General features: G+C 35.1%; 1 protein-coding gene across 4 annotated transcripts in view; it reads right to left on the bottom strand.

Moving 5' to 3' along the window:
- The window catches only part of ced-6 (PTB domain-containing adapter protein ced-6), a 305,642-nt gene that overhangs the window by 24,739 nt on the left and 257,165 nt on the right, over positions 1 to 23,738 (bottom strand). For all 4 annotated transcript variants that reach the window (XM_081736268.1, XM_081736266.1, XM_081736267.1 and 1 more), the window contains 3 exons: positions 10,112 to 10,282; positions 8,365 to 8,502; positions 4,158 to 4,346 (listed from right to left, as the gene is read on the bottom strand). In XM_081736268.1, coding sequence (XP_081592394.1) covers positions 4,158 to 4,346; positions 8,365 to 8,502; positions 10,112 to 10,282 — 498 coding nt within the window. The remainder of the gene's footprint in view (positions 1 to 4,157; positions 4,347 to 8,364; positions 8,503 to 10,111; positions 10,283 to 23,738) is intronic.

The raw sequence follows: 23,738 nt of genomic DNA, 5'->3' as shown, positions 1-23,738 counted from the left end.
GATGGGTTTCGTCACGAAACAACTTTCAAAATTAATGATAAAGTTCTTCTCGGGCAATCAGCCAGGTGAAAACTGCTGGATAGGCCAACGTTTCGAGAGCTGTCATCGTTATCATCAGGGCAATTATGTAGAGATCAGCGGATATAAGTAATATATACTCTGGGCTGGCAAAAATGCTGGTTCCCGATTGGCTGAAAATGCTGGTTCCTGATTGGCTGATTCAATCTGAAAACTGGAGCTGTGATTGGCTGGCTATGTTCCGCAGTCCGTATTTGCCAGCCCAGAGTATATGTTACTTATATCCGCTGATCTCTACATAATTGCCCTGATGATGAGAACGATGACAGCTCTCGAAATGTTGGCCTATCCACAGTTTTCACCTGGCTGATTGCCCGAGAAGAACTTTATCATATACGCCGCCAGGAAAGCTTCAAATCTTACTTAAAATTAATGATGTTCAAATTAGGTTCGGCAAATCGGAAGGAACGAATGGATATCAGTTTGTAATCACGTGAAGCAAATTGAAACTCAGTATTAGAAAGCAGAAGAAATTATGGATGAAATTTCTGAGAGGGTCGTTATCACTCTCGGTGGTGTCGATAGTGATAGCAACAGTGATTGAGAAGAGGATACTGACGGTGACTTATCCGTAATAGAAGAAATGTAGGTGAGTGTTTCCTTTATGTATGCTTACACATAGATGAAAAATATTTGACATTTCATTTTTATTTGTGGAATGCAACATTTATTATTAATAGTAATGATCTGGATATACATAGATGAAAAGGTACAACTTACGAGTTACGAATAATACCTCACATTTCTAGATTCATGGCGAATATTTATTTCAGTTGGCAACACTGATAAGCTAACTTTTCTGCCTCCTAAATCAAGATGGGAGCCAAATCGCGAACAGCATGACGTCACTCAAGTGCAGAGTTGTTGTGCGCCGTGTCTACGTGATACTGTTTTTTTTTTTTTTTTTTTACGTATTATCACATAGCCTTGCTCAGTGTGTTATTGTGTATTAGTACAAAACGGAAACAAGGCCTGATAGAATAGTTATAGTGCATTCGGAAGTACAAACTAGCACCAACATGTGGTGTGTATATCGGCTTCTTCATAAAAACTGCAATGAGCCCCTCTTTTCCATGTACCCTTCATCTGTGCTGCCAATTGGTACCTGTGCATGGATCGGTCGACAGTCTCAAAATGTCGGAAGGTGATTCCTGACACCGAAATAAGCAAAAGAAGGTCCTATGAACATATAGCATATTAGCAGAGTTAGCGAGGGCCGAAAGCATGGGAACCAATAAGCTTAGAGATTGCGGTCTACGAAAGTCGAGTGGTGCTGGTGTTCAATACGTAGTTGCTCGGTTCACAAACACAGGTGGTGATTCAAGACTCTACAATACAGAAGTGCAGTCATTGTGCTGCTAGTGTTGAATAGGGCAAGTGGCAGTGCTCTGTTAAAACATGATGCGATATTCAAATCGTGAATAGGCCTACATTCTATTCATGTACGGTCGTGCAGATGGCATGGGCATGAAAAAGCAAGACTATTACGAGCATTTTCCTAACAGACGCCAATCATCAAAGAATGCTTGCAACAATTCATTGCCGCGTGCGTGAAACAGTGACCGTACTAGATGCCCATGTGGATGCTAGTCGATACCGTCCTGTACACACCTGTTATAGACGAATGTGTGTTAGAAGGTGTGGACAATGAGCCAAGTAGTAGTAGGAGGGAACTTAGCAGTGAAATGTATGTTAGTCACATGATCGTGCAACAGGTGTTACGTGAAAATGCCTTGTACTCATACCACCTGCAAAGGATACAAAGACTCTCAGAAGCACATTTCCAACCACGTAATGCATTTGCCAATGATTTATTCAACTGACCACTATCATTATGCGGTTTCAGGCATCAGTACTGTTCACTGACGAGATCACGTTTGGAAGGGATGGTATCGTAAACATGCATAATATACACACTTGGGTAGATGCACATCCCCATGGTACGGGTGTCACTTATCAACAACAATTTGGACTCAATGTATGATGTATTGTCCATGATCAACTGATACATGCTTATCTGAAGACTGAGTGGAGCAAATATTTGACCTTCCTGCAGAATACACTACCCGAATTACTGGAAAATGTCCCCATAGCGATTCGCCGCAACATATGGTACATGTATTATGGGGCTCCCGCGCACTTCAGTGTGAATGTCTGCCCACGATTGCACAACTTCCCAGGATCCAGTGCATTGGCCTGGTGGTCCAGTGCATTGTCTTGCCTGGTCTTTGGACTTGAATCCTCTGGATTATTATCTGTGGGGACATTAAAAGTGTGGTGTATGCTATTACTGTCAACGATGTCTGACTGAACAGCGTATCCATAACGTCTGTGCAACTGTTAGGCATGACTCAGGTATGGTCGAACGCCAATCCATCATCCGGCGTAGTCATGCATGCACTGCTGTCCATGGCGAACGCTTTTAACATACGTGATGTGTCCGGTGAACGTACATTTGTGTCTGATTTTGTGGCACAACAGCCTGCAATGACTAGAATATGCAAGCTATGTGTACTTTATTAGATATGCACAGACACAGCCCCTCAGAATGAATTAAATGATACGGTTGATATTTCAAATTACTTCCTCTTGCTATAACAATCGGAAGAAACAAGTTTTACTTAACTGTTACGGTATTCTCTCAATTTGGAAGGTTGTTCTTCATTTACTTCTACGCCGAGAAACAGTTCATTCATATTAGCAAGTATACCGCCACGAAGAGGAAATTTGTCAGCTTTCATTAAGTCATGTAATTTACGATTTGTCTTTGCTACTCACTCACATTCTATAGAAACTTCTGTTTTTTCTTTCTTTTTCTTGAATCAAAAGAAATACTTCAATGTAAATTAAACGTAATAAACCACAAGTAAGCATCTATCATTCTGTCTCCTAAAATTCTTCTATTCTTAACTTTGTAACGTGTTCTCTTTTGTCACAGTCTGTATCTTGTTTAATCAGTCTTTAATGTTACAGTCGACTTCGGTTATGACAAAATCACCATTACCAGGTTAACTGGCCTCAATGACTTTACACTGACTGCCACTACCACGCGCACACAACATCCTTGATGTCACAAGCTCAACCACTGAAAATAGTCGACTACCAAATTCCTTCTACGTATTGGTATGTGTCGATTCCTGTCGCATCGAAGACCTATGTGCCATGTCTTGTCATTCGACAAGACAAAGTGTCTTTTGGGTTTTCAGAGCTAAGCGGCAAGCTGACTGGTAAATTTCCTTGGCTTCACGAAGTGATCATTACGTGTAGTTTATCCTGTCACTCTGACGTCATAACCCAAGCTCGAATAAAACTATTGAGACTTCTTTTCTTCAGAGATTCGAACTTGATTTTGAAAGTATGTACATCATCTCTGCAAAGTGATTTTTCAGTACTTTGACAGAATTTTCAATCGCAGCGCTATACGAAGATAACAATGTAGTGAGAGTTATACTGAGAGTACATATCAGTTGCAATCCTTTTTATCCTTAACCATTACCTAAAGCTGCTACTACAGATTTTTTTTATTAATATTTGAAATGTTGAGTTTTATTCGATATTCGAAATTTTACCTACATTCCTAAGTTTATTAGGTGTTCTTATTCTACTGATATTTGTATATTTCTCTTTCAGATTCGAATTATGAAATATTTCTAGCTCTTTTAGCTAGTGGTTGAGCAGCTATTTATCTGATGAAAGTTAAGACTACCATTTGATTGTATATAACATGTAACATGTGCTTCCTCAATATAATTAAATAACCCGGAATTGAACACGAGAATTCAGTTATAAATTCAAACTGGAGCCGAATCGTAGCCTTTCCTTACCCTTACATTTTGGCTATTAACATAACATTAGAAGTCATTAACTACTCATGTATTCAGAGTTTTTGCCACTACCTCCTAATAAAACGCTTACATATTGCTGTTTGTTCAAGGTTTTCAATGATTACTGCTCAAAACATGGTTGTATTATTTTTAAATTAGATTATAAGACTATGTGTAAGATATTTACCAAATCACGATGATAATTACTTTATTAATGTCATATTAGTTATGGACATATTTCTCGTAACTACTTACCCGACCTTTGATTTGTGCTACTTCCTGCAGTCTTTGCCGAAGAATTCCATTTTCCGTCTCTAGTCTTTTTACCTTCTGTTGTAATAGAACCAGTCTTCGTTGCACTTCCAAATCTTTACCTGATGTATCTAGGAAACGTCGATACGCCAGATCAAATGCCTGTCCTATAGTTAACGTTATTTCTTCAGCCTAAAAATAGTGAAATTTGGTCTGTATTAATCAAGAAGTTATTTCAAATTCCTTTTTCCTTATTCTAAAGATTATCTGTATTTTCATAGAATATGATCTGACAGTGTTCAGTGTACATTTGTAAGTCACTTACCACTCACTCTCCAAATAATCCTTTTACTTCGAACTTAACCATAGTTATTCAATTATTAGAACTCAATCTACAACAAAATGAACGTAATTAATATTGTGGCAACTGTCCTGACAATTAAATAAGTGGGACGAGAGCAATTGTGTGACAATGCCTAATAAATGATCAAATGATTTTCACAGACGATTATCATCTCAAGGAGTGTTTCACAACTGTAAAATGTGTTTTTAAAAAAATCTGACAAGATTTAGATGACACTCTGAAGCTGTAACGTATTCCAAAAAATATGAACATAAAAATTTCAAGGAATGTAAACCCAAACTGTTAAAATTATTAAGATATTGGAAAATCTTCAAAATGTACTCCAGCAATTAGAAGAAATTTCGGTACACACACTGAAGAGACTATCCATATGGATCACATCAATACCGCAAGTAATGCAGCATTGCCAATTTGATTTTTTTTTTAAATGGTATCACGTCAAGTTTTTATATATACAAGATAAGTCGATAACTGAATGAAAGTATAAATATCTAATGCATATTAGATACGGAAATCTTCAAGAAGAATTTAAGGAAAGACATTGCTCCAGTTTTGATCCACAAATTGCAAAACACAAGAAAACCTGATTGTTTCTGTTTAAAGGGTTCCAGACAGGACTATCCTAACATCAAGCAGAAAAACAGACTGACTAAACAGTGTTGTTAGAATGTATAATTATATTTCAGTAATTTTGAAAAGTGTTCCAATCGAGGATCAAAGTTGGAGCAATGTCTTTCTTCAATGCTACGTATTAGACGTTTTTGTTCACCACTATCTAGTTTTCCCCCCTCTTGTGTCTCTCAAAGGAGCTAGAATATTCCGACACAGTACTAAAAGAAATTCTGTAAATAGAGGCACAATATTTCAGGACAAAAATAAAGATTTCTCACATGCGAAAAACCGACAAACGCATTAACTGATATTTAAATTGAATTCTTTACCCCGTTCTTATTTCAAAGGAAATAAAAGTATCTTCTTCCAGACTCATGGCATGGACACTGCAACGAAGAAATTTGGGAACAAAACTTATCCAAAGACGTCAATGCACAGAAGATTACATTGTCACGGAGTTATTAGGTGAATTTAAATGCACATATGAAATATTTTGAAGGGCTGATATTATCGACTACCTTCACTGAGATCTTAGATGTACTGTATAAAGTATTTGGGTATTAACTTCGTCATTTGAATACAGTAATGCGTTGTTCTTACTGTACAAATATATTTTGTTTTGTACATGTTCAAAACCCTCACAAACATTATGATGATGATAAATAGGGTGGATAAAATTCGAACCACAAAGTTCAATTCGTTAACCATTTGATCACGCCGAACACTAATGAACGGAACTGATAACAGTCGTTTTTATACAATTGTCTTCTGGCCTAATTTCGATTTTTTAAATCTACTGTAATATTCTTTGATTTGTATGAAATATTTATTTATTTTTAAGTTTGGAAATAATTACGTTCGGAATATCCTTTACGAATTTATTCGAAGATAATTTTAACACACAACGTTGTTACGTCAGTGTGTAGATATTTGTATTTTAGGTTACGGTAGTTCTTTTTGGAACTTCATTTTTCTATTGTTTATGGTTGTGGCAAGAGTTTCCTCAAATCAGTCATAGAGCAGTTAGAGTTTATAGCATTGCCATATATTAGACATCTTTATTCACTATTATCCAGCCATGGTGTATATGCAGTAACTAAACTAGTGTCATTTGGAAAAAAGTTCATACCGAATTAACGACATATTTAGGCAATGATAATACTTATTAGTAAGGCTCTATATAGTATTTATAATATTACCAAAATTTCTTATTGGCATTATACTGCCTAAGTACATTTGAAGGTACCTGAATTATACAAGTTTTACCATTACTTGAGTTTACATTCCTTTATGTACACAATGAAGCTGATTAATTACGGTATTAGGACTCTCATTCGGTGAGGAGTTTCATAGTCTACCTCCAAAGACTATTGTTAGATCATCATGAAATTAAATAAAACTATCAAGAAAATACATAGATATACATACACAATTATATATTGTAAGAAATATACATATATACCGAAAAACATGTCTGTATGTATCATCAATAAAACTGTCGAAGTGATGCGTGAACATATACACATACTTCAAGTTAGTTAATCACGGTTTTCACGCCCTGTGGTCTTTCATGGTCTACCTCCAAAGACTTTCCATTATATCCTAATGACATAATATATATTATACAAAGATAGGAAAAACCAAAATCAGTGCATCCATGTCGAAATTATGCGTAAACACACACACATATTAAAGTCCGTTAATTACGCTTTTCGCACTGCACTCATTGATTAGTTTTATAATCTATCTCCGAAGATTCATTACATTGTAACAAAATTTACATTAGACCACCAACAAAGTATCTTTTAAATGGAGAAAGAATAGTCATAATACATGCACCTATGTCGAAGTTATGCGTTAATATTGTGAACTTCTGCTTTCGTCTTATATCAAAATATTGCTTGTGAAAGATTGTTTTACAGTGTCTCTTAACTAGAAGTTTCCTTTCAGCTTGTAGTTGAGGTGTTCTTTAACTTGTTTGAGGTGTTGGGTAACTTGCAGTCCGTAATGTTTCTGAGTTCGTATCTGTACATCAAGAAACAAGGCATATTTCTTGGTTCCTGTTTGGACAAATGTGTCTACTACAAATGTCACATGCAGTACTAGCTTCGGTCATTGTAATTTGTCCCCCTGAACAAAAATTTAGTGAGTTCTGGTAGTTTTATTGATCTATTTCTACTAATTCAATATCACTATAATTTTTATATTGAAAGTCATACATTTTTGCCAAATTTTGAAGTCGTCTTGCTTTATAGATTGGATGTTGGATATAGCAGAAACCGGAAAGCTCCGTATCGCAATATGTCTACAAGAATATATTTCGGCCGTAACTGGGGGTGTTTCGGCCGTAACGGGGTCTGCGATGGATATAACGGCGTACCGAGTAGAGAGTTCTATCGCGACTGAAAGCGGACATTCCATTTCATAATAAAAGCAAAGAACTACACTACATGGTACATTTTGTGAACTTCTTCATTTCTTCTTTTGGATTATAATATTCTCAGCCGTATTATTCTTACACATTTGGACAAACATTTTTAAAGTACAATATTAGCATTGCTGTAAACCTAACTGTAGATCATCTGTTAGCACATTGTGTCACTTTATTCACGGAAATAAGTTCGACTTCCTCTTCCGTTTACTATTTTGTTGCTATCATACTGTTTCTATATGACGAGACTGTACTTTAATTTTAATTAGTTTCATTAATGTGGCTAATTACGGAGTTCAATTTTTATTCTAATGTTCATGTTTTCTGATTTTCCTTGTCTGGAATTTTATCATACAATTATTTGGTCAAAATAGTTCAAGAACTGAAATTCAGTTGTAAGTAATTTGAGTTCGTTGAACGTTTATTTTCTTTTATATCTTAGATTCTTTTATATCCTGAAAGACTGCAAATGGAAAATTAAGAATTACAAGACATTACTACTTAAACTTCTACTTGACATTACCGAAATTTGCATTACCTTTAAAAGATAATTTTACCTTTCATTTAACTCAAATGCAACAAAATACTTTAAGCAACAACATATTGTGATATGCTAATTATGAATGAGTGAAAGAAATCAGGAACAAAACTGGAGGAACTCGTTAGGTCTGGTATCCTAAACCATCTTTTAAGTTAGTTGTTTCACCCCTAAATTATTATTGTCACTAAAATTATTACAAAATTATAATACATACACTTATAAACCTTAAAATTATAATTAAGGTTTTGATACAGACACTTACCAACTTATCACTTACGAACACAAAACAAATGTGCTTTTCCGAATCGGCTTCCTTGGCAATGAAACTAAAGAATCTTTTCTCTCCTTTGTCATCCGCACAGTAGGATATACGATGTAACGGATATTGATGCATGATACGCTGCAAAATAGATTGAAAAACTACTAAGCACATTAAATAAAATATACAATTTTATTATACATATAGGGTAGCGCCAGTGCCATATGTGCATAGAGAAAGAGGGCATAGGATAGGTTATTATAGGTTAAATAAATTATATATATATATATATATATATATATATATATATATATATATATATATATATATATATATATATATATATATATATATATATATATATATATATATATATTCTTTTTTTCAAGTTAAGAATTGAAATTCACGAGAATTGCAGCCTTTGGCGCGAGAGATCCGGGTTCGATTTCTGTCAGGAGTCCATGTGGTTTGGATCCCACGTTAAGGTGTAGGGCCACGCAAGGCGCAAAATTTTAAAGTCAGACGCACTCGCCAATCCAAAAATGTTGGTCGCCAGTACCTCTCATGTATAAATGAGAGCCCCCCTCCCCACCCCTCCATGGCCTTTGGTTTGATAAAGAAAGAGATTACATCATGGCATACAATTTCAAAACCAGACACTTAAGATAATCAATTTTGAATTGGATAATTCATATACATGTTGAGCTGTGCCAATTACAACGTTGTATAAACTTCATATTCCATGTCAGTTGTGAAGACTTTACATTCCGTGTTTTCTATCACTCAGTGACAATTATTTTCGTGCGAAACAAACTGTGCAGTCCTGTGAGTTTAGGCAGAAACCATTCCTACTGAACACGGGTCGCCAGCTCAATTTCTAGTCGCCAATGGTAACTGCTCGCCACTGTTATAGTTCTGGTCATAATAGTTTCTGTGCTAACAACTATTGCAGTGAGTCTTATACGAAGCATTGGTTTTCTCTACCATTTCTGTTCCATTAGTTTGAAGAATCTTAATATTTTCATCAGAAGTTGGTAGGTTACTTTCTCTTCTAATCTGCTATCATTTCCAACTTTTCAAAGTTAATTCAAGGCACAGGATGTAGCACGTATCATTTTTATCGAGCAACTTTAGAAACTGCATTTTATCGAATACTTATAACTTGCCTATTACAAAAATTTTATATTTTTGAACAGAACATTTTATCTAAATAGACACTTACGTAAAACCGATTTATTATTATTATTGTCTGAAAATTGAGTAAATCTGCATGAAATATGATGTCTGAAGACATGCAAGTACCATCTTTATGTAATGACAACTAGCTTTAAAATGATAAAGAGAAAATCTGTGTACGAGGGATCTGCTTCAAAGACATTCAGCTGTTTTATGCACGCAAATTCAAACTATCACAAACAGTTTTAATATATAAACTATAGTAGCGCGTTTAAGATATTAGTAAAAGTCGTGATACAAACTACTGATAGTCACAAAACATGTAAACTTCAACGCACGATACTCGGGTTTGATTCCCGGTGGGAGCTTGTGACATTCGGATTGGAGCTCATATAGTTAAGCTATGTGTCCAAGTTTTATATTTTATATATATACTATGGTCATGGTACTGAACGGGCCGTTAAACTCTGAATCAACCAACCAGCTAGCAACATAGAAATTTACCTGCACATTTATTGAATTCTGATCATTTTCGAATTTAATAGGTTCTTTCAAGGACAAGGATGAAACTCACCTTCGTTTTTGGCTCTTGAATGGCAACACCATCAATACTGATTGTAAGTTCTACTTTTGGAGTCTTATTACCCTCTGCTTTCCTGAGTTGTTGGTTAAATTTCAACTTCCGAATGCCCTCTTTCACCACCTCAATTCCTTTCGGTTGGTCTACTTCTGTATTACCCAGAAACTGAAAAGGAAAACATCCATTAATATTTTTACCTTGCATTTTTAAAGCTTAAATTTTAACCATAATTTTAAGTATATTATATATACACTGTATATTAGTATATGCAATGTAAAATGTTTTATTCGCCTATGATAACTATCGACAATTGCTCAAATTTGATTTAACAAATACAACATACCTACAGTTACCCACTTTAACCTATTAACTGAACGAATTAGCAGAGTAAATGTAAAACCTTTTTTCATTATATAGGTCTGTTCATAATCTCGATTACAAACACTAGTAACTCACGGTTAGTGACACGCACATACATGAAAGTGATACAAAAGGAAAGATAAACTCAAAGTTTTAGTGGTTAGCGAAGCTGATGCATAGTTACGTAGTTCGCTGGAAGGGTGGTAAAACAAAACTGCAGGTGTACTAGATTTTCATATCAAGAAGTATGTTAGTGTGTTCAACATTAAGTTAGAATTAAGTTTGGAGATTTCAGTAGGGCACACTATTCGTAACTGGTACTCAGATTTTAAGGCAAGACGATGCATCTGCAAGCGAAAATCTTTCGGCCGCCTATTCGCAAGTAAGGAAACAATGGAATTCTTCAGGAGTTCCAGAAGTTTACAAAAAATCCGAGTGAGAGCAAGCAGAGAATTGCACATACTCTCAAGTTGACAGTGTACAGGATTATTCGTGAACGTCTAAAATTTTATCCATGCCGTTTAAAATTGATCCAGCCCGACATCAAGCGACGAAGAGTTCTTTCAGTCACAGCATCCAAACCTATTAAAACTGATTTCATGGCATCATTAATGTTCAATGATGAAGCCATTTTCTATCTTTCAGGTTAAGTGAACAAATAAAATGTCTTAATCTAAGGTTTGGAAAATTCTTATGTGTATGGAAGGCATATTCGCATTCCTCTAAAGTAAATGTGTTTTGCGCTGTCAGCCCAAAGAAAGTGACTCTTTCGTCCTCGATGAGGATACTGTTACAGGACTTTCGTAGTATGACACTACAGACATGACTTCTCCCCACAACAAGGAGAGGAATAGGGGGATTTCATTTTTCAGTAGGACGCGACACCATCATATTTTCACAAAGATCTCAGAAGCGAGCTGAAAAACTATCACACAAATAGATTGTATGAGCTGATCATGGAGATGAAATTCTTTCTTGGCCTCCATTTTTCCCTGATCTCACCCATGTAACTTTTTTCTGTGGAGATATGTCTAAGAAAAATGAAACAGTATTAGCCACATTCAAGAGTCACCTTGTATCATAAATCTTCCAGTGCACATTATAGACGCTGTTGCAGCCATTGATCGTGAAATGTTACAATGTATTTGGCAGAATTCGACTATAAGCTATGTGCACGTCGAGTAACAAAAGGCGATCACATTAGTGATCTGCAAAATGATAGGAATGTAATGAAACAAAACTTTCGGTTGGTATCATCTTTTGTATCACTTACGTATATAGGAGTTAATGTGAATTATTGCCTATAATCGGGAAGACTTTACGAATAACTGTATATAATTTTCCAGATATTAAAAATTTACTTCCGATGCAACTCTACTACGTATAAAAATTATTCTACCTGTTCATTTCACATCTGATATACATAACTGAGTAATGCTACGATTCAAGTTTGTATAAAATTTGAGGAATGTTTCCAAATAGTATAGAACCCGAAACAATGTCTAGGAATGTTTCATTTGAATTTCACAATAACTTATATTCACGTTCCATGTAATTTCGATAATAAATTAGTTTTGTTTCACAATGTGAAACTACGGTAGACTTCCAAACTCAAACTTGAAGTAGTACATCTATAACTACCGGTTGCAATCGAATAAGATCAAAGAGTTTCTATTCCTTGGACGTTGAATCCATATCAAAAAGCATTAGATCTACTCGCCATCCCTTTGTTTTATGGCGATAAATATTGAAATCTAATATCGCTTCCGGTTTGCGTAGAGGGTTAATTTACTCCTGAAACGCTGAATCGATTGCAAAAAGCAGTTTTTACCGTTTTCACTGATCTCTGTCGACATACGAACGGATGGACAAAGACGTTCCATAAGACTTCAGACATTTAAGCATAGCGTATAGCTTGCAAATTAATAACTTGAAATCACCAATTTAAAAGAGAATACAGAAGAACTAGAAAGATACTACTAGTTTATTTTTAACGAAAGAACCTATCAAATACATTAAATATTCATGTATATTTAATCAAACTATTATTTTAATATTTCGACCCCAAAGTGAACCTCAAGTAAATAACTCGTAAGGGAGTACATAAAATTAACACTTTCTAGATTTAATATATACTGAAAGTTCAAAAGAGTTCAATATTGATCTTGAGATATATTATTTTCATTATACACTAGATACGACACTCCTAACATACATTAAGCAGTTTCCAAAGAAATTACAACATATTTACAAGTAGATTGCACGACATGGGACTTTTGTATGGCATGACGAAAGAAGAGTCATCATGAGCCATAGATGGAATGAGATTTTGTTATCACTCAAGGTCTTTTTAAGTTGCAGAGATCGGTGCTTGGCGTGTCGGCAAGAACTTCTAGAGATGAGAAAATTGAATACTGTAAAGTAATTGTTGGTGTACGGAAGATGGTTTATCAATTTTCTCCAGGGTTATTTCTGTCTATGTATAGTTAGTTACCTAATTCAATTACAATTGAGAAAGCACGGGAAAAGATCAACTGCATGAAACAAAAGCCCTCAGCTTACATTACTTTGTCCTGGCATTTTGTTTTAGTTCTACTTAAATGTTAAAACATTGCACGCAAATTTAATTTACTGGAAATTTCAAAATACTCCAAATACTCAAAATTTTTTGCTAACTAATACTAAATTTTAACACACACACACACAAATATAGAAAGAATTCAATGCTTTTACACTGTTCAGTTACAGTACTCTAACTTGCCCAGACTCATGTACACTTACACACTGAAGTTTAAAAAAAATAATACTTACTTCCCTTCAAAAGCTCTACTCCAAAGTCATCTACAGTAGCATGTTTCGACATAGGTTAGAAAGTATTTCAAGGGATAAATAATTGTCGAGATTTGCTCGATTTTACTTGAGTAAAATATATTTTTTAACAGTGTACACGCATTAAAAAAAAGTTTACCTATTCATACTATATACATAAAAAAATCAATTTTAACAAACGCCATAAAATTAAAGAAAATAAGAGGAATTATATTAACTTTTACAAATATAAAGCTTTTGGCATAGTCATTCATTTCTTTATCAACCAAAAACTGCTTTAAAAAAACCACGATTATGCACAAAGGCTAAGGGAGACTGATGAGATGGACGAATGGAGTGTATATCCCCCATACAGCCAACCTGGTGGAAGCTGTGATCAAACTAGGAACTCCATGCGCCACAGGTAATCACTCTACCACTGGGTCATTGCGGCCCCACTCTATTCTTAAGTGGTTGATCGAAATTTTGCGTTCGTTTCAGCACCAAGGACATATGACACGTGGACCTATAGCTTAATGTAGTCTCCGATACACATGAGCTCGGCTAGAAATATAACACATGCTTCCCGTGCTAAAGACGCGTACGCTAACCATGTAACCATGATGGAGCTCACCGTAACTAGCTCAGATCAGATATTAGAAGCTCACAAGCACAGAACAGTCGTGGCTTTGTCGTACAATGCAATGTGTCGCTTTAAAAATATAAACTTTCTTGTAAGTTAATATTTTCAAATTTCTCATGATAAATTACTATGTATTACACTGTACAGTACATATGACACTGAGGAAGTATCGATGGAATTTACTTATGCCACATATCAGCTAACTGCACGGTGCGATCCCCGGCCTCATGCGAACCCAAAATGCGATCCCTTTCAAAACATGTTAAGAGCTGGTAATGCTAATATGTTTACGAGGCATACTTTGCTGATCTTCCCTCACTGTGTTAACTAAGTTCCTAATCTGCTTGCTCACTATGTTATGTTCGTAATATCACTAACGCACTCTGGTGACCGTTCGGAGTACGAGACATACTCTGCCTTTAAACTCGAATCATTTATACATCTACTGCTTGTATGCACGTGTACAAAACTAACATCTAATATAGACTCCCAGAACATTTTACAAAAATTAAAATGACTAGCATTGGCCCCGCATTTAAGCACAATCCTCCAGTAGCAGCGTAATAAGGGAAGTATATATTGTGAGAGTTGATCTTGCGCGACGGTCTGTGCACCTGCTAATTGCACCAGATTGGGGCTCCGGAGTTACGTTAATAACAGATTCGTCATTCATAAGTAAAACAAACTCAACTATCTCGTATAGTATTATATACAAAAGAAGTTGTGGAGGAAAAAATATAGTTATAGTATAAGTAAATAGTTTAAGGAAATACGACATTCTAAGAAGGCTTAGTTGTTTCATTTCGATTTACTTAAAAAGGTATACAAGAACCACCTTACTGTTTTGCCTTTCTGTATTTTTCAGAAATTCCTTCTAGTAAGTTCCCGGCAAGACACTATACTACGGACATTAGAGAAAATATTCTGTACAAACTCACACAGTGTATTCGTGAACAGTGATTAAGCCAACTGATTTCGTTCGGGGCGAGGGGGAAAAGCAAGTGGAGAAAAAAAAAGGAGGCAGCATTTTTTTGTACACTGCAATTATTTTATATTATCTGACCTACATTACGACATATCGAGGGGCAGGTGATGCCATTGGCGCCGTCCGCCCCTGCTCACCTCCCCCAAGGTAGTCGCTGTTTGTAAGTATGAGATTGAGATTTCCATCGATCTACAATCTCTATCATTCTGTAAGTTTTATCATCATTCGTACAGAAATCTGAAAAGAAGGTTTGCAAGGATAGATTCAAGAATAATCAGATTCAGGCTATAGGAGTAATATCTTTTAGTGGAAAGAAACCAATATGGAGTTTAGGATTAGGAGAGATTTCGGAGAAGGGTGTACTTTTTAAGTTCCGCTACACAGTGTATGGCAGTGGTTTCCAACCTTATATGACTGACAACACACTTTACTGAACGTGTACGACATCGCGACACTGTGTATAAGTTTCTATAAAGTAATAGTGGCACTATGCAATATTGAGCATTGTTGCTGCCGATAAAGGCGTTGATTGTACAGTTGGCTCAAAATTTATTTTAGCTAATTAAAATGTTTCATGGTTTTTAAAAATCTAAAATTTCGTGACATCCTATGGGACCGAGACACACCGGTTGGAAACCACTGGTGTATTTATATGGCTGGTTCTAAAATCTAATCTCCAGACCAAGAATACTGAGGATTTTTAATGGTGTATTACAGAACACTACATTTCTTCATTCAGGAAATAATTACAATATTTTAAAAACCACAATCACTAATAAATTCAGTTCAAACTAACCTTTTGTCAGATACAGTATCTTTTCAGCAGAAATCGATATAATTTTTAAAATGGATCGCTTGAAACCCTTTTGTGATGCTGCATCAAGTACAGCCTTTAACGGTACCAATGGGCAGTGTCCTGTTTTCGGTAACGAGTTAAGACCTTAAAGGTCAACGCACGCGCAATTTCCTGAAGAAAAGATCTTTACAGTATAGACTCGCCCACTACGTTAGAAGTTAATTTCGCTATTGAAGATTGTTAGTCCTTCACTGCCGGATACAATCAAATCATCAAGTAAATGCTTTTTATAAGATCAAAAACATGCTGCTCTTTGTTCTCAAAAGAACCATTCACATAAAGTCATAACTATTTACCCCTATCCAACATATGTACAGTAATTAATCAAGAAGGCAATTATGAAAGACTTCACTCCAGCAGAAAATTAACAACCGATAATTTATTAAGAACAATTTAAGTTAAAAAAAAAAAGTCATGAAATCTGGTCGTTCGCATGTACTTAGGTAGATATATCCATTAACTTGCACTTAGAGGGGATGGTAAATCAATTTGAACCGTACTTTTAAGGAGTAAGTGTAACTTTTCCAGGAGTTATTCGGTAGGCTATCTACCCAAAACTGATTAATTCATAAGTATTCATTTACAAATTATTCAAAAATTCCTTAACAGTGATGTTCGTTATTATGAGTGATACCATTTACGTTCACAATATTTGGCGAGGGTCAAGCTTCTTCTGCACTTAGGTATTTAAGGGATTTCCACACTGGAGTTCTAGTGCATAACTAAATGTTCCTGGAAATTATTTTCAAAGGAAAGATACGTTGATGAGGATGATTAAGTTATATGTTGCAAATTCACTATTCAAGCATGTTCTGTTTGTCCGCCTGCGTAAGTATGTAGTTAAAGGGCTTGAACAAGACTAATATCTTAATTACTTTAAAATTAATACTTACTATTGGTACGATATAGGCTATATTATTTTAAGTGCAGAAGCTTGTAATTTATAACGACTAACTTCGTTCACTGAACATTTGTTGTCAAATCCTCTAGTAACGCCTATCTCATTGCATGACAGTTAAAATTCACAAACAAAGCTTCCGAAATGTAGGATAATAAATTTTCTAGTTACATAACCTTGAGTCATGAAACAGGATCTGTTACACTGAAATTCATCCAGTGTTTTAAAAGGATGCTACGAAATAACACTGAAATTTTCTGAAATATTAGTTCAAATTTATCGAGGGATTCTTATGAAAATTGAAATGTTTGAGACGTAAGAGCCAATCATTTTTCTAATTGTGGAAGTTTTCTAATCTTAAAATTAATACTCCCAAAATATGCACTGCAATACAACTGTCCCTAAAAATGCTAGTTTAGATGGTTAAACTAAGTTTTCGAAAGGACAGGGTTCACATCGCACCACAATAGAAAGCTGAGGTCGAATATTATCTATAGAGTAACAGAAGATTTTAACCGTATAATTCTACCTTAAATAGAATTTTCGTAAGTCCATGGCTGTGGAAACTAAAGGTGGCCACGTTCTCTGGATGCATTACTACATCCGTTAATCCAGATTTTCCATAACATGATGCAACGTCCCATTCTCAATGGGGATCAAGCCGAATTCTTTCTGAACGTTGGCTTTCAACCCTTGTTAAAATTATTTCAATTTTTATTTCTGCTGTTATTCAAATATCCGAACACTCCTTTTCAACATACGAATAACTATTTGTTATCCGAACAATTCTTTGAATAATGAATTATTCAAATTTTAACAGCACTACTTTTAACTCAATCACTCTAATTTGTAATGATGTGCAAAAACGCTTTCCAGAGACCCCATAACAGGAAATCACATGCAGAAATAAATATTGCTGTATTTATATATTCATTCAGATGAAAGTACATTTAGTCTGAAATTCACAAAATTTCCAGGAAATTGCAGTTTCATTCGCTTGAACTAAGAACTGCTCTGCAAAAAAAAATCTTATGCATTTAGTTCTTGAACCACCTGAATTTTACAAGGATTTAAATTTAAGTCCTGCAATAATATTCTTCAAAATTGCGGAGTGACAAACCCAATGACACGGGATGTCGTTGTGCTGAACGCTGTAAATTCCGTAAGTCCTGACAGCAATAATATATAGGGTGGCCCAAAAGTAGGTATACAGACTGCATCGATCAAGTATGACATTTTAATTTATTAAGATAATGAATTTATTTGCTTTGGTTTGTTCCGAGCTTAAAGGTATAAGTGAAAATAAATTAAGAACAGATAAGGACGAAATTAAGTCAATACCTATATGGATAAAATGTCATGGCTGCTCAGTACGGGACTGTATACCTACTTTTGGGCCACTCTGTATATTCGTTATTCGGACAATTCTCCGTAGTCCTGGCAGTGTTCGTAGTTTCAGAGAAATTTAGGTAAATTTAGCCGAAAAGGGAAAACTGATTTTTTTTTAATAAAACGTGAAAATCCAGAGAAATTCTCTTACTGACTTTAATCGATATAAAATGCTTAAATTTTTCTTTATTATTCAGAAATGAACCAATAAAATACGTAGCAATAGCTTGTGTGTGCGTGTTCAAAGTAGCATAATTTATACCCGTTGTTGGCTGCGTGTATTGGTGTATATTTTTGTTTTAAAAAGTGATGAAAAAGTAAAAAAGCAAATGAATAAAACAAATGTGTTGGTACTTCCTTTAATAGAGCTAAATTAATTTTATCATATAACTTGTCATAGGAATTGGACACTCAACAAACTAGGGGAAATTTGATAAGGGAAAATTTCGTGTCAGTCGGCGCAAATTTTCTTAAGGAAACCTACGAACAGCCCTGGATGCTTCCTGCTTAATGCTGAACAGATTCAAAACTCTCGACCCATGTCTTTTTATTGTGTGAGCAGACGGCACTTTTATCTTGAACCTTCTAAGCAGCCATTGTTTTTGCCAAATTTTACTGCAAATGCATGTTTTCACGTAACAGTTCACTCATGTCTACAGTTTCATTATTGTGGAAACAAAATAGTTCTATTACTATCTTAGCAACTAAAACTCTGAAATGCACAAATCAAAATCTTCTGTAACTCTACGCTACCCTGTACTAAAGTAACTGAATGTTTTTAACAAGGAGCTCAGCTCAATTCACACTCATTCATACGCGCATTCCTCTAATAGCTAGCGAAAATAGACAATATTGCTTCAGGTGTCACACCATAGCTATGGATATAAAACTATTTAGTAGGAACAATTTGAGAACGAAACAGTAAATTTCAATCTGAGTACACGAAAAAACTTTGAAATGAGTTTTCGAATTTGTCCGGAAATTAATCTTAATAATAAATAGTATTATCACTTTTGTTGCTATTTTCTAATATATAGAAAATGACAATGAACTAATGTGAAACTTTAATTTATCTACAAGAGAAGAACATAATCGAAATGACCAGATTCCATGTTCGATTATTCCTAAAAGTAAGCTTAAAAATACTGCTTACAAGGAAATCCATTAGAAGTGGGCGAGGTCTCACCAAATCAGAACTTAAGGTGAGACTATAGGCTCGACTTCCACCAACAGGTAGCAGCACGTATACTTTATTTTCCTTATGTACTTTATAGGATGCAACAATATTCACAATAATGGCGCAAACTTCAACAGGAGATGACTATCCAAAAATTGAATCAATAATAATTAGATGGGAATTTTGCACTTCTTAAATTCGTTTGCTTCATTCATAGTACAGAACGCTTAATTTGCTTTGTAAATGCACGGTTCAAATGACAAGGATTTTTTTTTTTTTTTTTTTTTTAAGTATTACACAAAAGTGCATGAATTATTCTAATATTGATTCAATCTATTGTTTACATACACGAAGTCTGAATATTTGATGTCGAAGTGGATTTAATTATTGCGACTTTCGCTTAGCAAGATTAAACGTGCTGCCATCTATCGGTGATTAACGCTCTTAAAACCACCTTAAGCAGTAGTAGTCCTGTGCAATACTGCAGCATTCAACCCTATCAAAGTTTCACGCGGTCTACAAGACTTGACCAATCCCGTAACATTGCTGGATAAAAACCCTGTATTAAGCGTAAGTAAAATGATGGTATATTAGTCATTCAGAATTCATACATGAAAACCTTGAATTTTCTTAATATTTAGCTTATTGGTCAAACTGATTAAGATTATCGAATACACACGAACAGCTCCTTGCCCCATATTATATTATATATATTATATGTAAGTATATATATGTATAAATCACTATAAGGAGGAAATCTTGTGAAACCTACCATATATGCTAATAATCTCGATATAGATTCGATAAGACTGTCCATCCTTGACTTACATTAGACATTATTTCGTAACTAAGATTTCTCTCAACTGTTAAGAGCGAAAGTTACATTGCATTTCTAGCACCGTAATTAGTTCCATACGGTGCATCACGTATTACGTGTTGACAAAATGTGTTCCTTGTCTCAGAGGCTTCAAAATGTTTTCCCTGTCTTTCCGCTACAATACACACCGGGCTTCAATGGAACAGTTTATCCTCACATTCCGTGCCACGCTGATATTTCTTAACGGTTCACTGCGGCAACCGACAGTACTACTTTGCACAATGTGGTTACCAAGGATTTTCCTTCACTTTCGTGATTATTCCGTGGTTGTTCATAGGCATGACATTTCTGTTTTCAAGATAAATTACTTCTGTGACGGAGGGGGACTGAAGTACAAGCTACAATACAAGATTGCATCACCCTGAAAAAAACAAATGCAGCAATACAATCACTGCAACTCCTTGGTTATGTGAAACATGCTGGACAAAGTGCATGGTCTCACAGGAAAGTTCCAAATCTCTCTCAATACAATGTTCATGAATCACAGTTGACTTCCTATTCAATTGTTTGTTTCTTCGGTATTGTATTTCGAATATGCACATGTAGGATCCAAGTTTTGAGTTGCGGACACAAGAAAAGAAGAAAAAAAGAAATTCATAATTTACTTTCACGAAACCACTGTCAATATAGTAAAGCACAGGGCAAAATTAAAGGACCTAAATTATTAAAACTAATTATTTAAGATCTTTATCTTTGTTGTGTACTTTATTATTTTTTTTTAATATATATCACATTTTAATTCCGTATTCTAAGTAAGGAAAATAAAGGAACATTGCCTTACCAAGAAGTGAAGAGGAACAACTACTTTCCCCACAACTGTTCCGATTCCAGTAAGAATATCCCCCCTCCCTATTTTTCAACATTTCGATCATCGATATACGAAAAGTGCACAATAAAAATGGGAATATTTACTTAAGCACTACGTTCACTTTACTAAAGCTGAAGAACGGTTAATATGAGGGGGTAGCAAAGGAACGCGGGAAGCTGGACGCAGATTTGACGTTGATGAAAGCAACTTCGTCGGTGGTGTGCAAATGAAGAGAAACTCGTAAATAGTTTGAAAAGTCTGTGTTCATTTCGAGGGCAAAAGTGCAAATATCCAGATCTGGAAAAAAGATTTGCTTAATTTTGTAGTTTAAAACAGGAAATGTGGATACACCGTTACAACTGCAATGATTCAAACCGAAGGCTGCAAATAATACGTGTACATGTCATTTTGAAACTGACAATTTACGATCTGAGGGGGAAAATTTCGCTTATAAGCCGCACCATCATTTTTCAAGCCAAAATTTAAAGGAAAAAAGAAGTGCGGCCTATATTTGCGCATATACGGTACTTAATGTATGATTTGAATACATATATCGACTGAAAGACACACTACAGCTTCTTATTTTCTTCGCATCAAAAAAGCAATCAATTCACAATGTACTTATCTAAAACTCAATTCATAACATAGTGTTTCTTAACATTTTCTTCACTTCAAAAAAAATCAGTTCACAATATACTTAATTAAAACGCAATTCATATAATTATCAACACTCATTTTCACTTAATGGCGAATTTATAGTTTCTTCAATGTTTCTTATTTTTCAAAATACAAAATTGTCAATATTTCTACATTTTCTTCTTTAGGTTTTGCTTTCTTATCTTAACTACGGAGTTGTATACTGAAAAATATTTTCAGAATCAACTTTGGAAGTTGGCAAAGATATTGCTTCACGAGCAGAGGCAGCAAAAATCTCAGGGGCAAACTTTCACTAATCAACCGGTCTAAAGATAACAGGACTGATGGTTTTCTGTGAATCACATTTTGCTGCAAAGGTAACTTGTATTAATTTATTGGTAATCGGCCAACATCGAATCTATCGCTTTGTGTAGTGTATTTCGGTGTTATTTTGGGAAAAGTATCAAATTCTCGATTTAAAAGCACCAAAAATGGCCTTCTATCATATATTTAGATACGTCTAAATACTTTACTTGCTCAAGTTTTCGAAGTTATCGCTAAAACGAAAATTTCACGTCCCTACTTGTAACTAATCTAAATTCACGAGAGGGGAAAAAGTTGTTTAAAAACAATGGCAGACGGTATTCTTGGTACATATTCTAATCCTGAAAATTAGACAAATAACTGCTTAAGGATGTTTGTGAAGCATATAAAAGAATTAGGTAAAAATTCGAGGAACTAAAATTGTCGCATCAGCTTGAGAGAGACGCTCATTTTGTATTTGAATTCAATAAACATTTTTGTACTTTTTCACTTAAAATATAATTCCATCACTAAAGTAAAATGGCAAAAACCATGCACACACTGATAAATTATAATAACCCAGCGGTTTTTGTGTCATGCTATAATGAACTCTTGATTACTTCATTTTTTACTTTATTTTAGTAAGACACCAGTAAACATAAAATTAATTTTCCTTGCCATTAAAGTTTCACTTTTCATTTAAGAAAAATAGTACTGTATATAATAAAATTCTAACACATGTAGTAGCCAGCAAAAGTGAGTATGAGTATCCACATAACGTGTATGTCCCAAAATTCACAGATGAAATTATTTTTATAGAAAACAGGTTTATAATTAAGAATTGCTTATTGATTCATAAAGTAGGGTGGGTGCGCTATACATGGAATACGTTCCTAATTTGAAATACCAGACTATTTCGTCTACTATGTGCTGCCGCCGAGAAGACTTTACGTAAACTTGTACACAGTGACACCCTCAGTCTGCGCATGAGTGGTTTGCTGCCGAACGATAACAAAACATTTTCTTTTGTTGCAGAATATTTTTCTGAAGAACCTGAGTTTTTCGGACGTACCCTTCCAAGCTGCTGAATGTACGCAAAAAGACATGTATTATCTTTGCGTTTGTGATGTTTAGATTACATACATAGGGTACCATAAGGGCATAAAGATTCAGTACACTGAGAATCACGTAAGCGTGTGTAGGAAGATAACTATCCAAAATGGCGATTATCCTAATATGGAATACTAACAGGATCCTAATATGGAATATTCCTAAATAGGTTCATACGTATGTGAACTAGAAGTGAAGAAGAGTAACTGAATTGTAAGTTTATTATCCGCGTCACTGAACAAAATCAACTTCGAAAGATTAAATTTCTTACTGAAGGTTTGGAATCAGCGCACTGCGAGCTTATTGGTTGACTCCATACGCCAATTCAAGTGACGCGGACTGACAGGCCTGACATATTATTTTAGACTGAGAATCAGCGAACGTCTTCTAGTCGAGACGTTTGACATTTGTGTTGTCTGTCTGTGTGTCTCGCGATAACTCCTGAACGCGTGAACTGATTTGAATGAAATTTTCAGATTATTTATTGGTTCAAATGTCCCAAATGCCGTTTCGTCTACAGTGCAAAGTGAAGAGAACAGGACGACAGTACAGATTGAAGTAGTGAATCCGCTACCACAGCATTGCAGCATTGTGAGTCCACAATTACAGCACACTTGGTCGAAATCCAGGTGAGGCTAAAGTAGTTACGAGCACTCTACACAAAAACGATTTAGAAGCTGCCTCTTCCTTATCACAACGGTCCTTTACCTCATCACTGCAAGTAGTTAAAAAATGTTTAACTTTCCGAGCCCCTCCCAAAAAAATCCAATC

This window comes from Thermobia domestica, chromosome 13, assembly GCF_964235325.1.
Source record: "Thermobia domestica chromosome 13, izTheDome1.hap1.1, whole genome shotgun sequence".
Lineage (NCBI taxonomy): Eukaryota > Metazoa > Arthropoda > Insecta > Zygentoma > Lepismatidae > Thermobia > Thermobia domestica.
The sequence above is the reverse complement of the archived record's forward strand: the minus strand, read 5'-3'. Positions and strand labels throughout refer to the sequence as shown.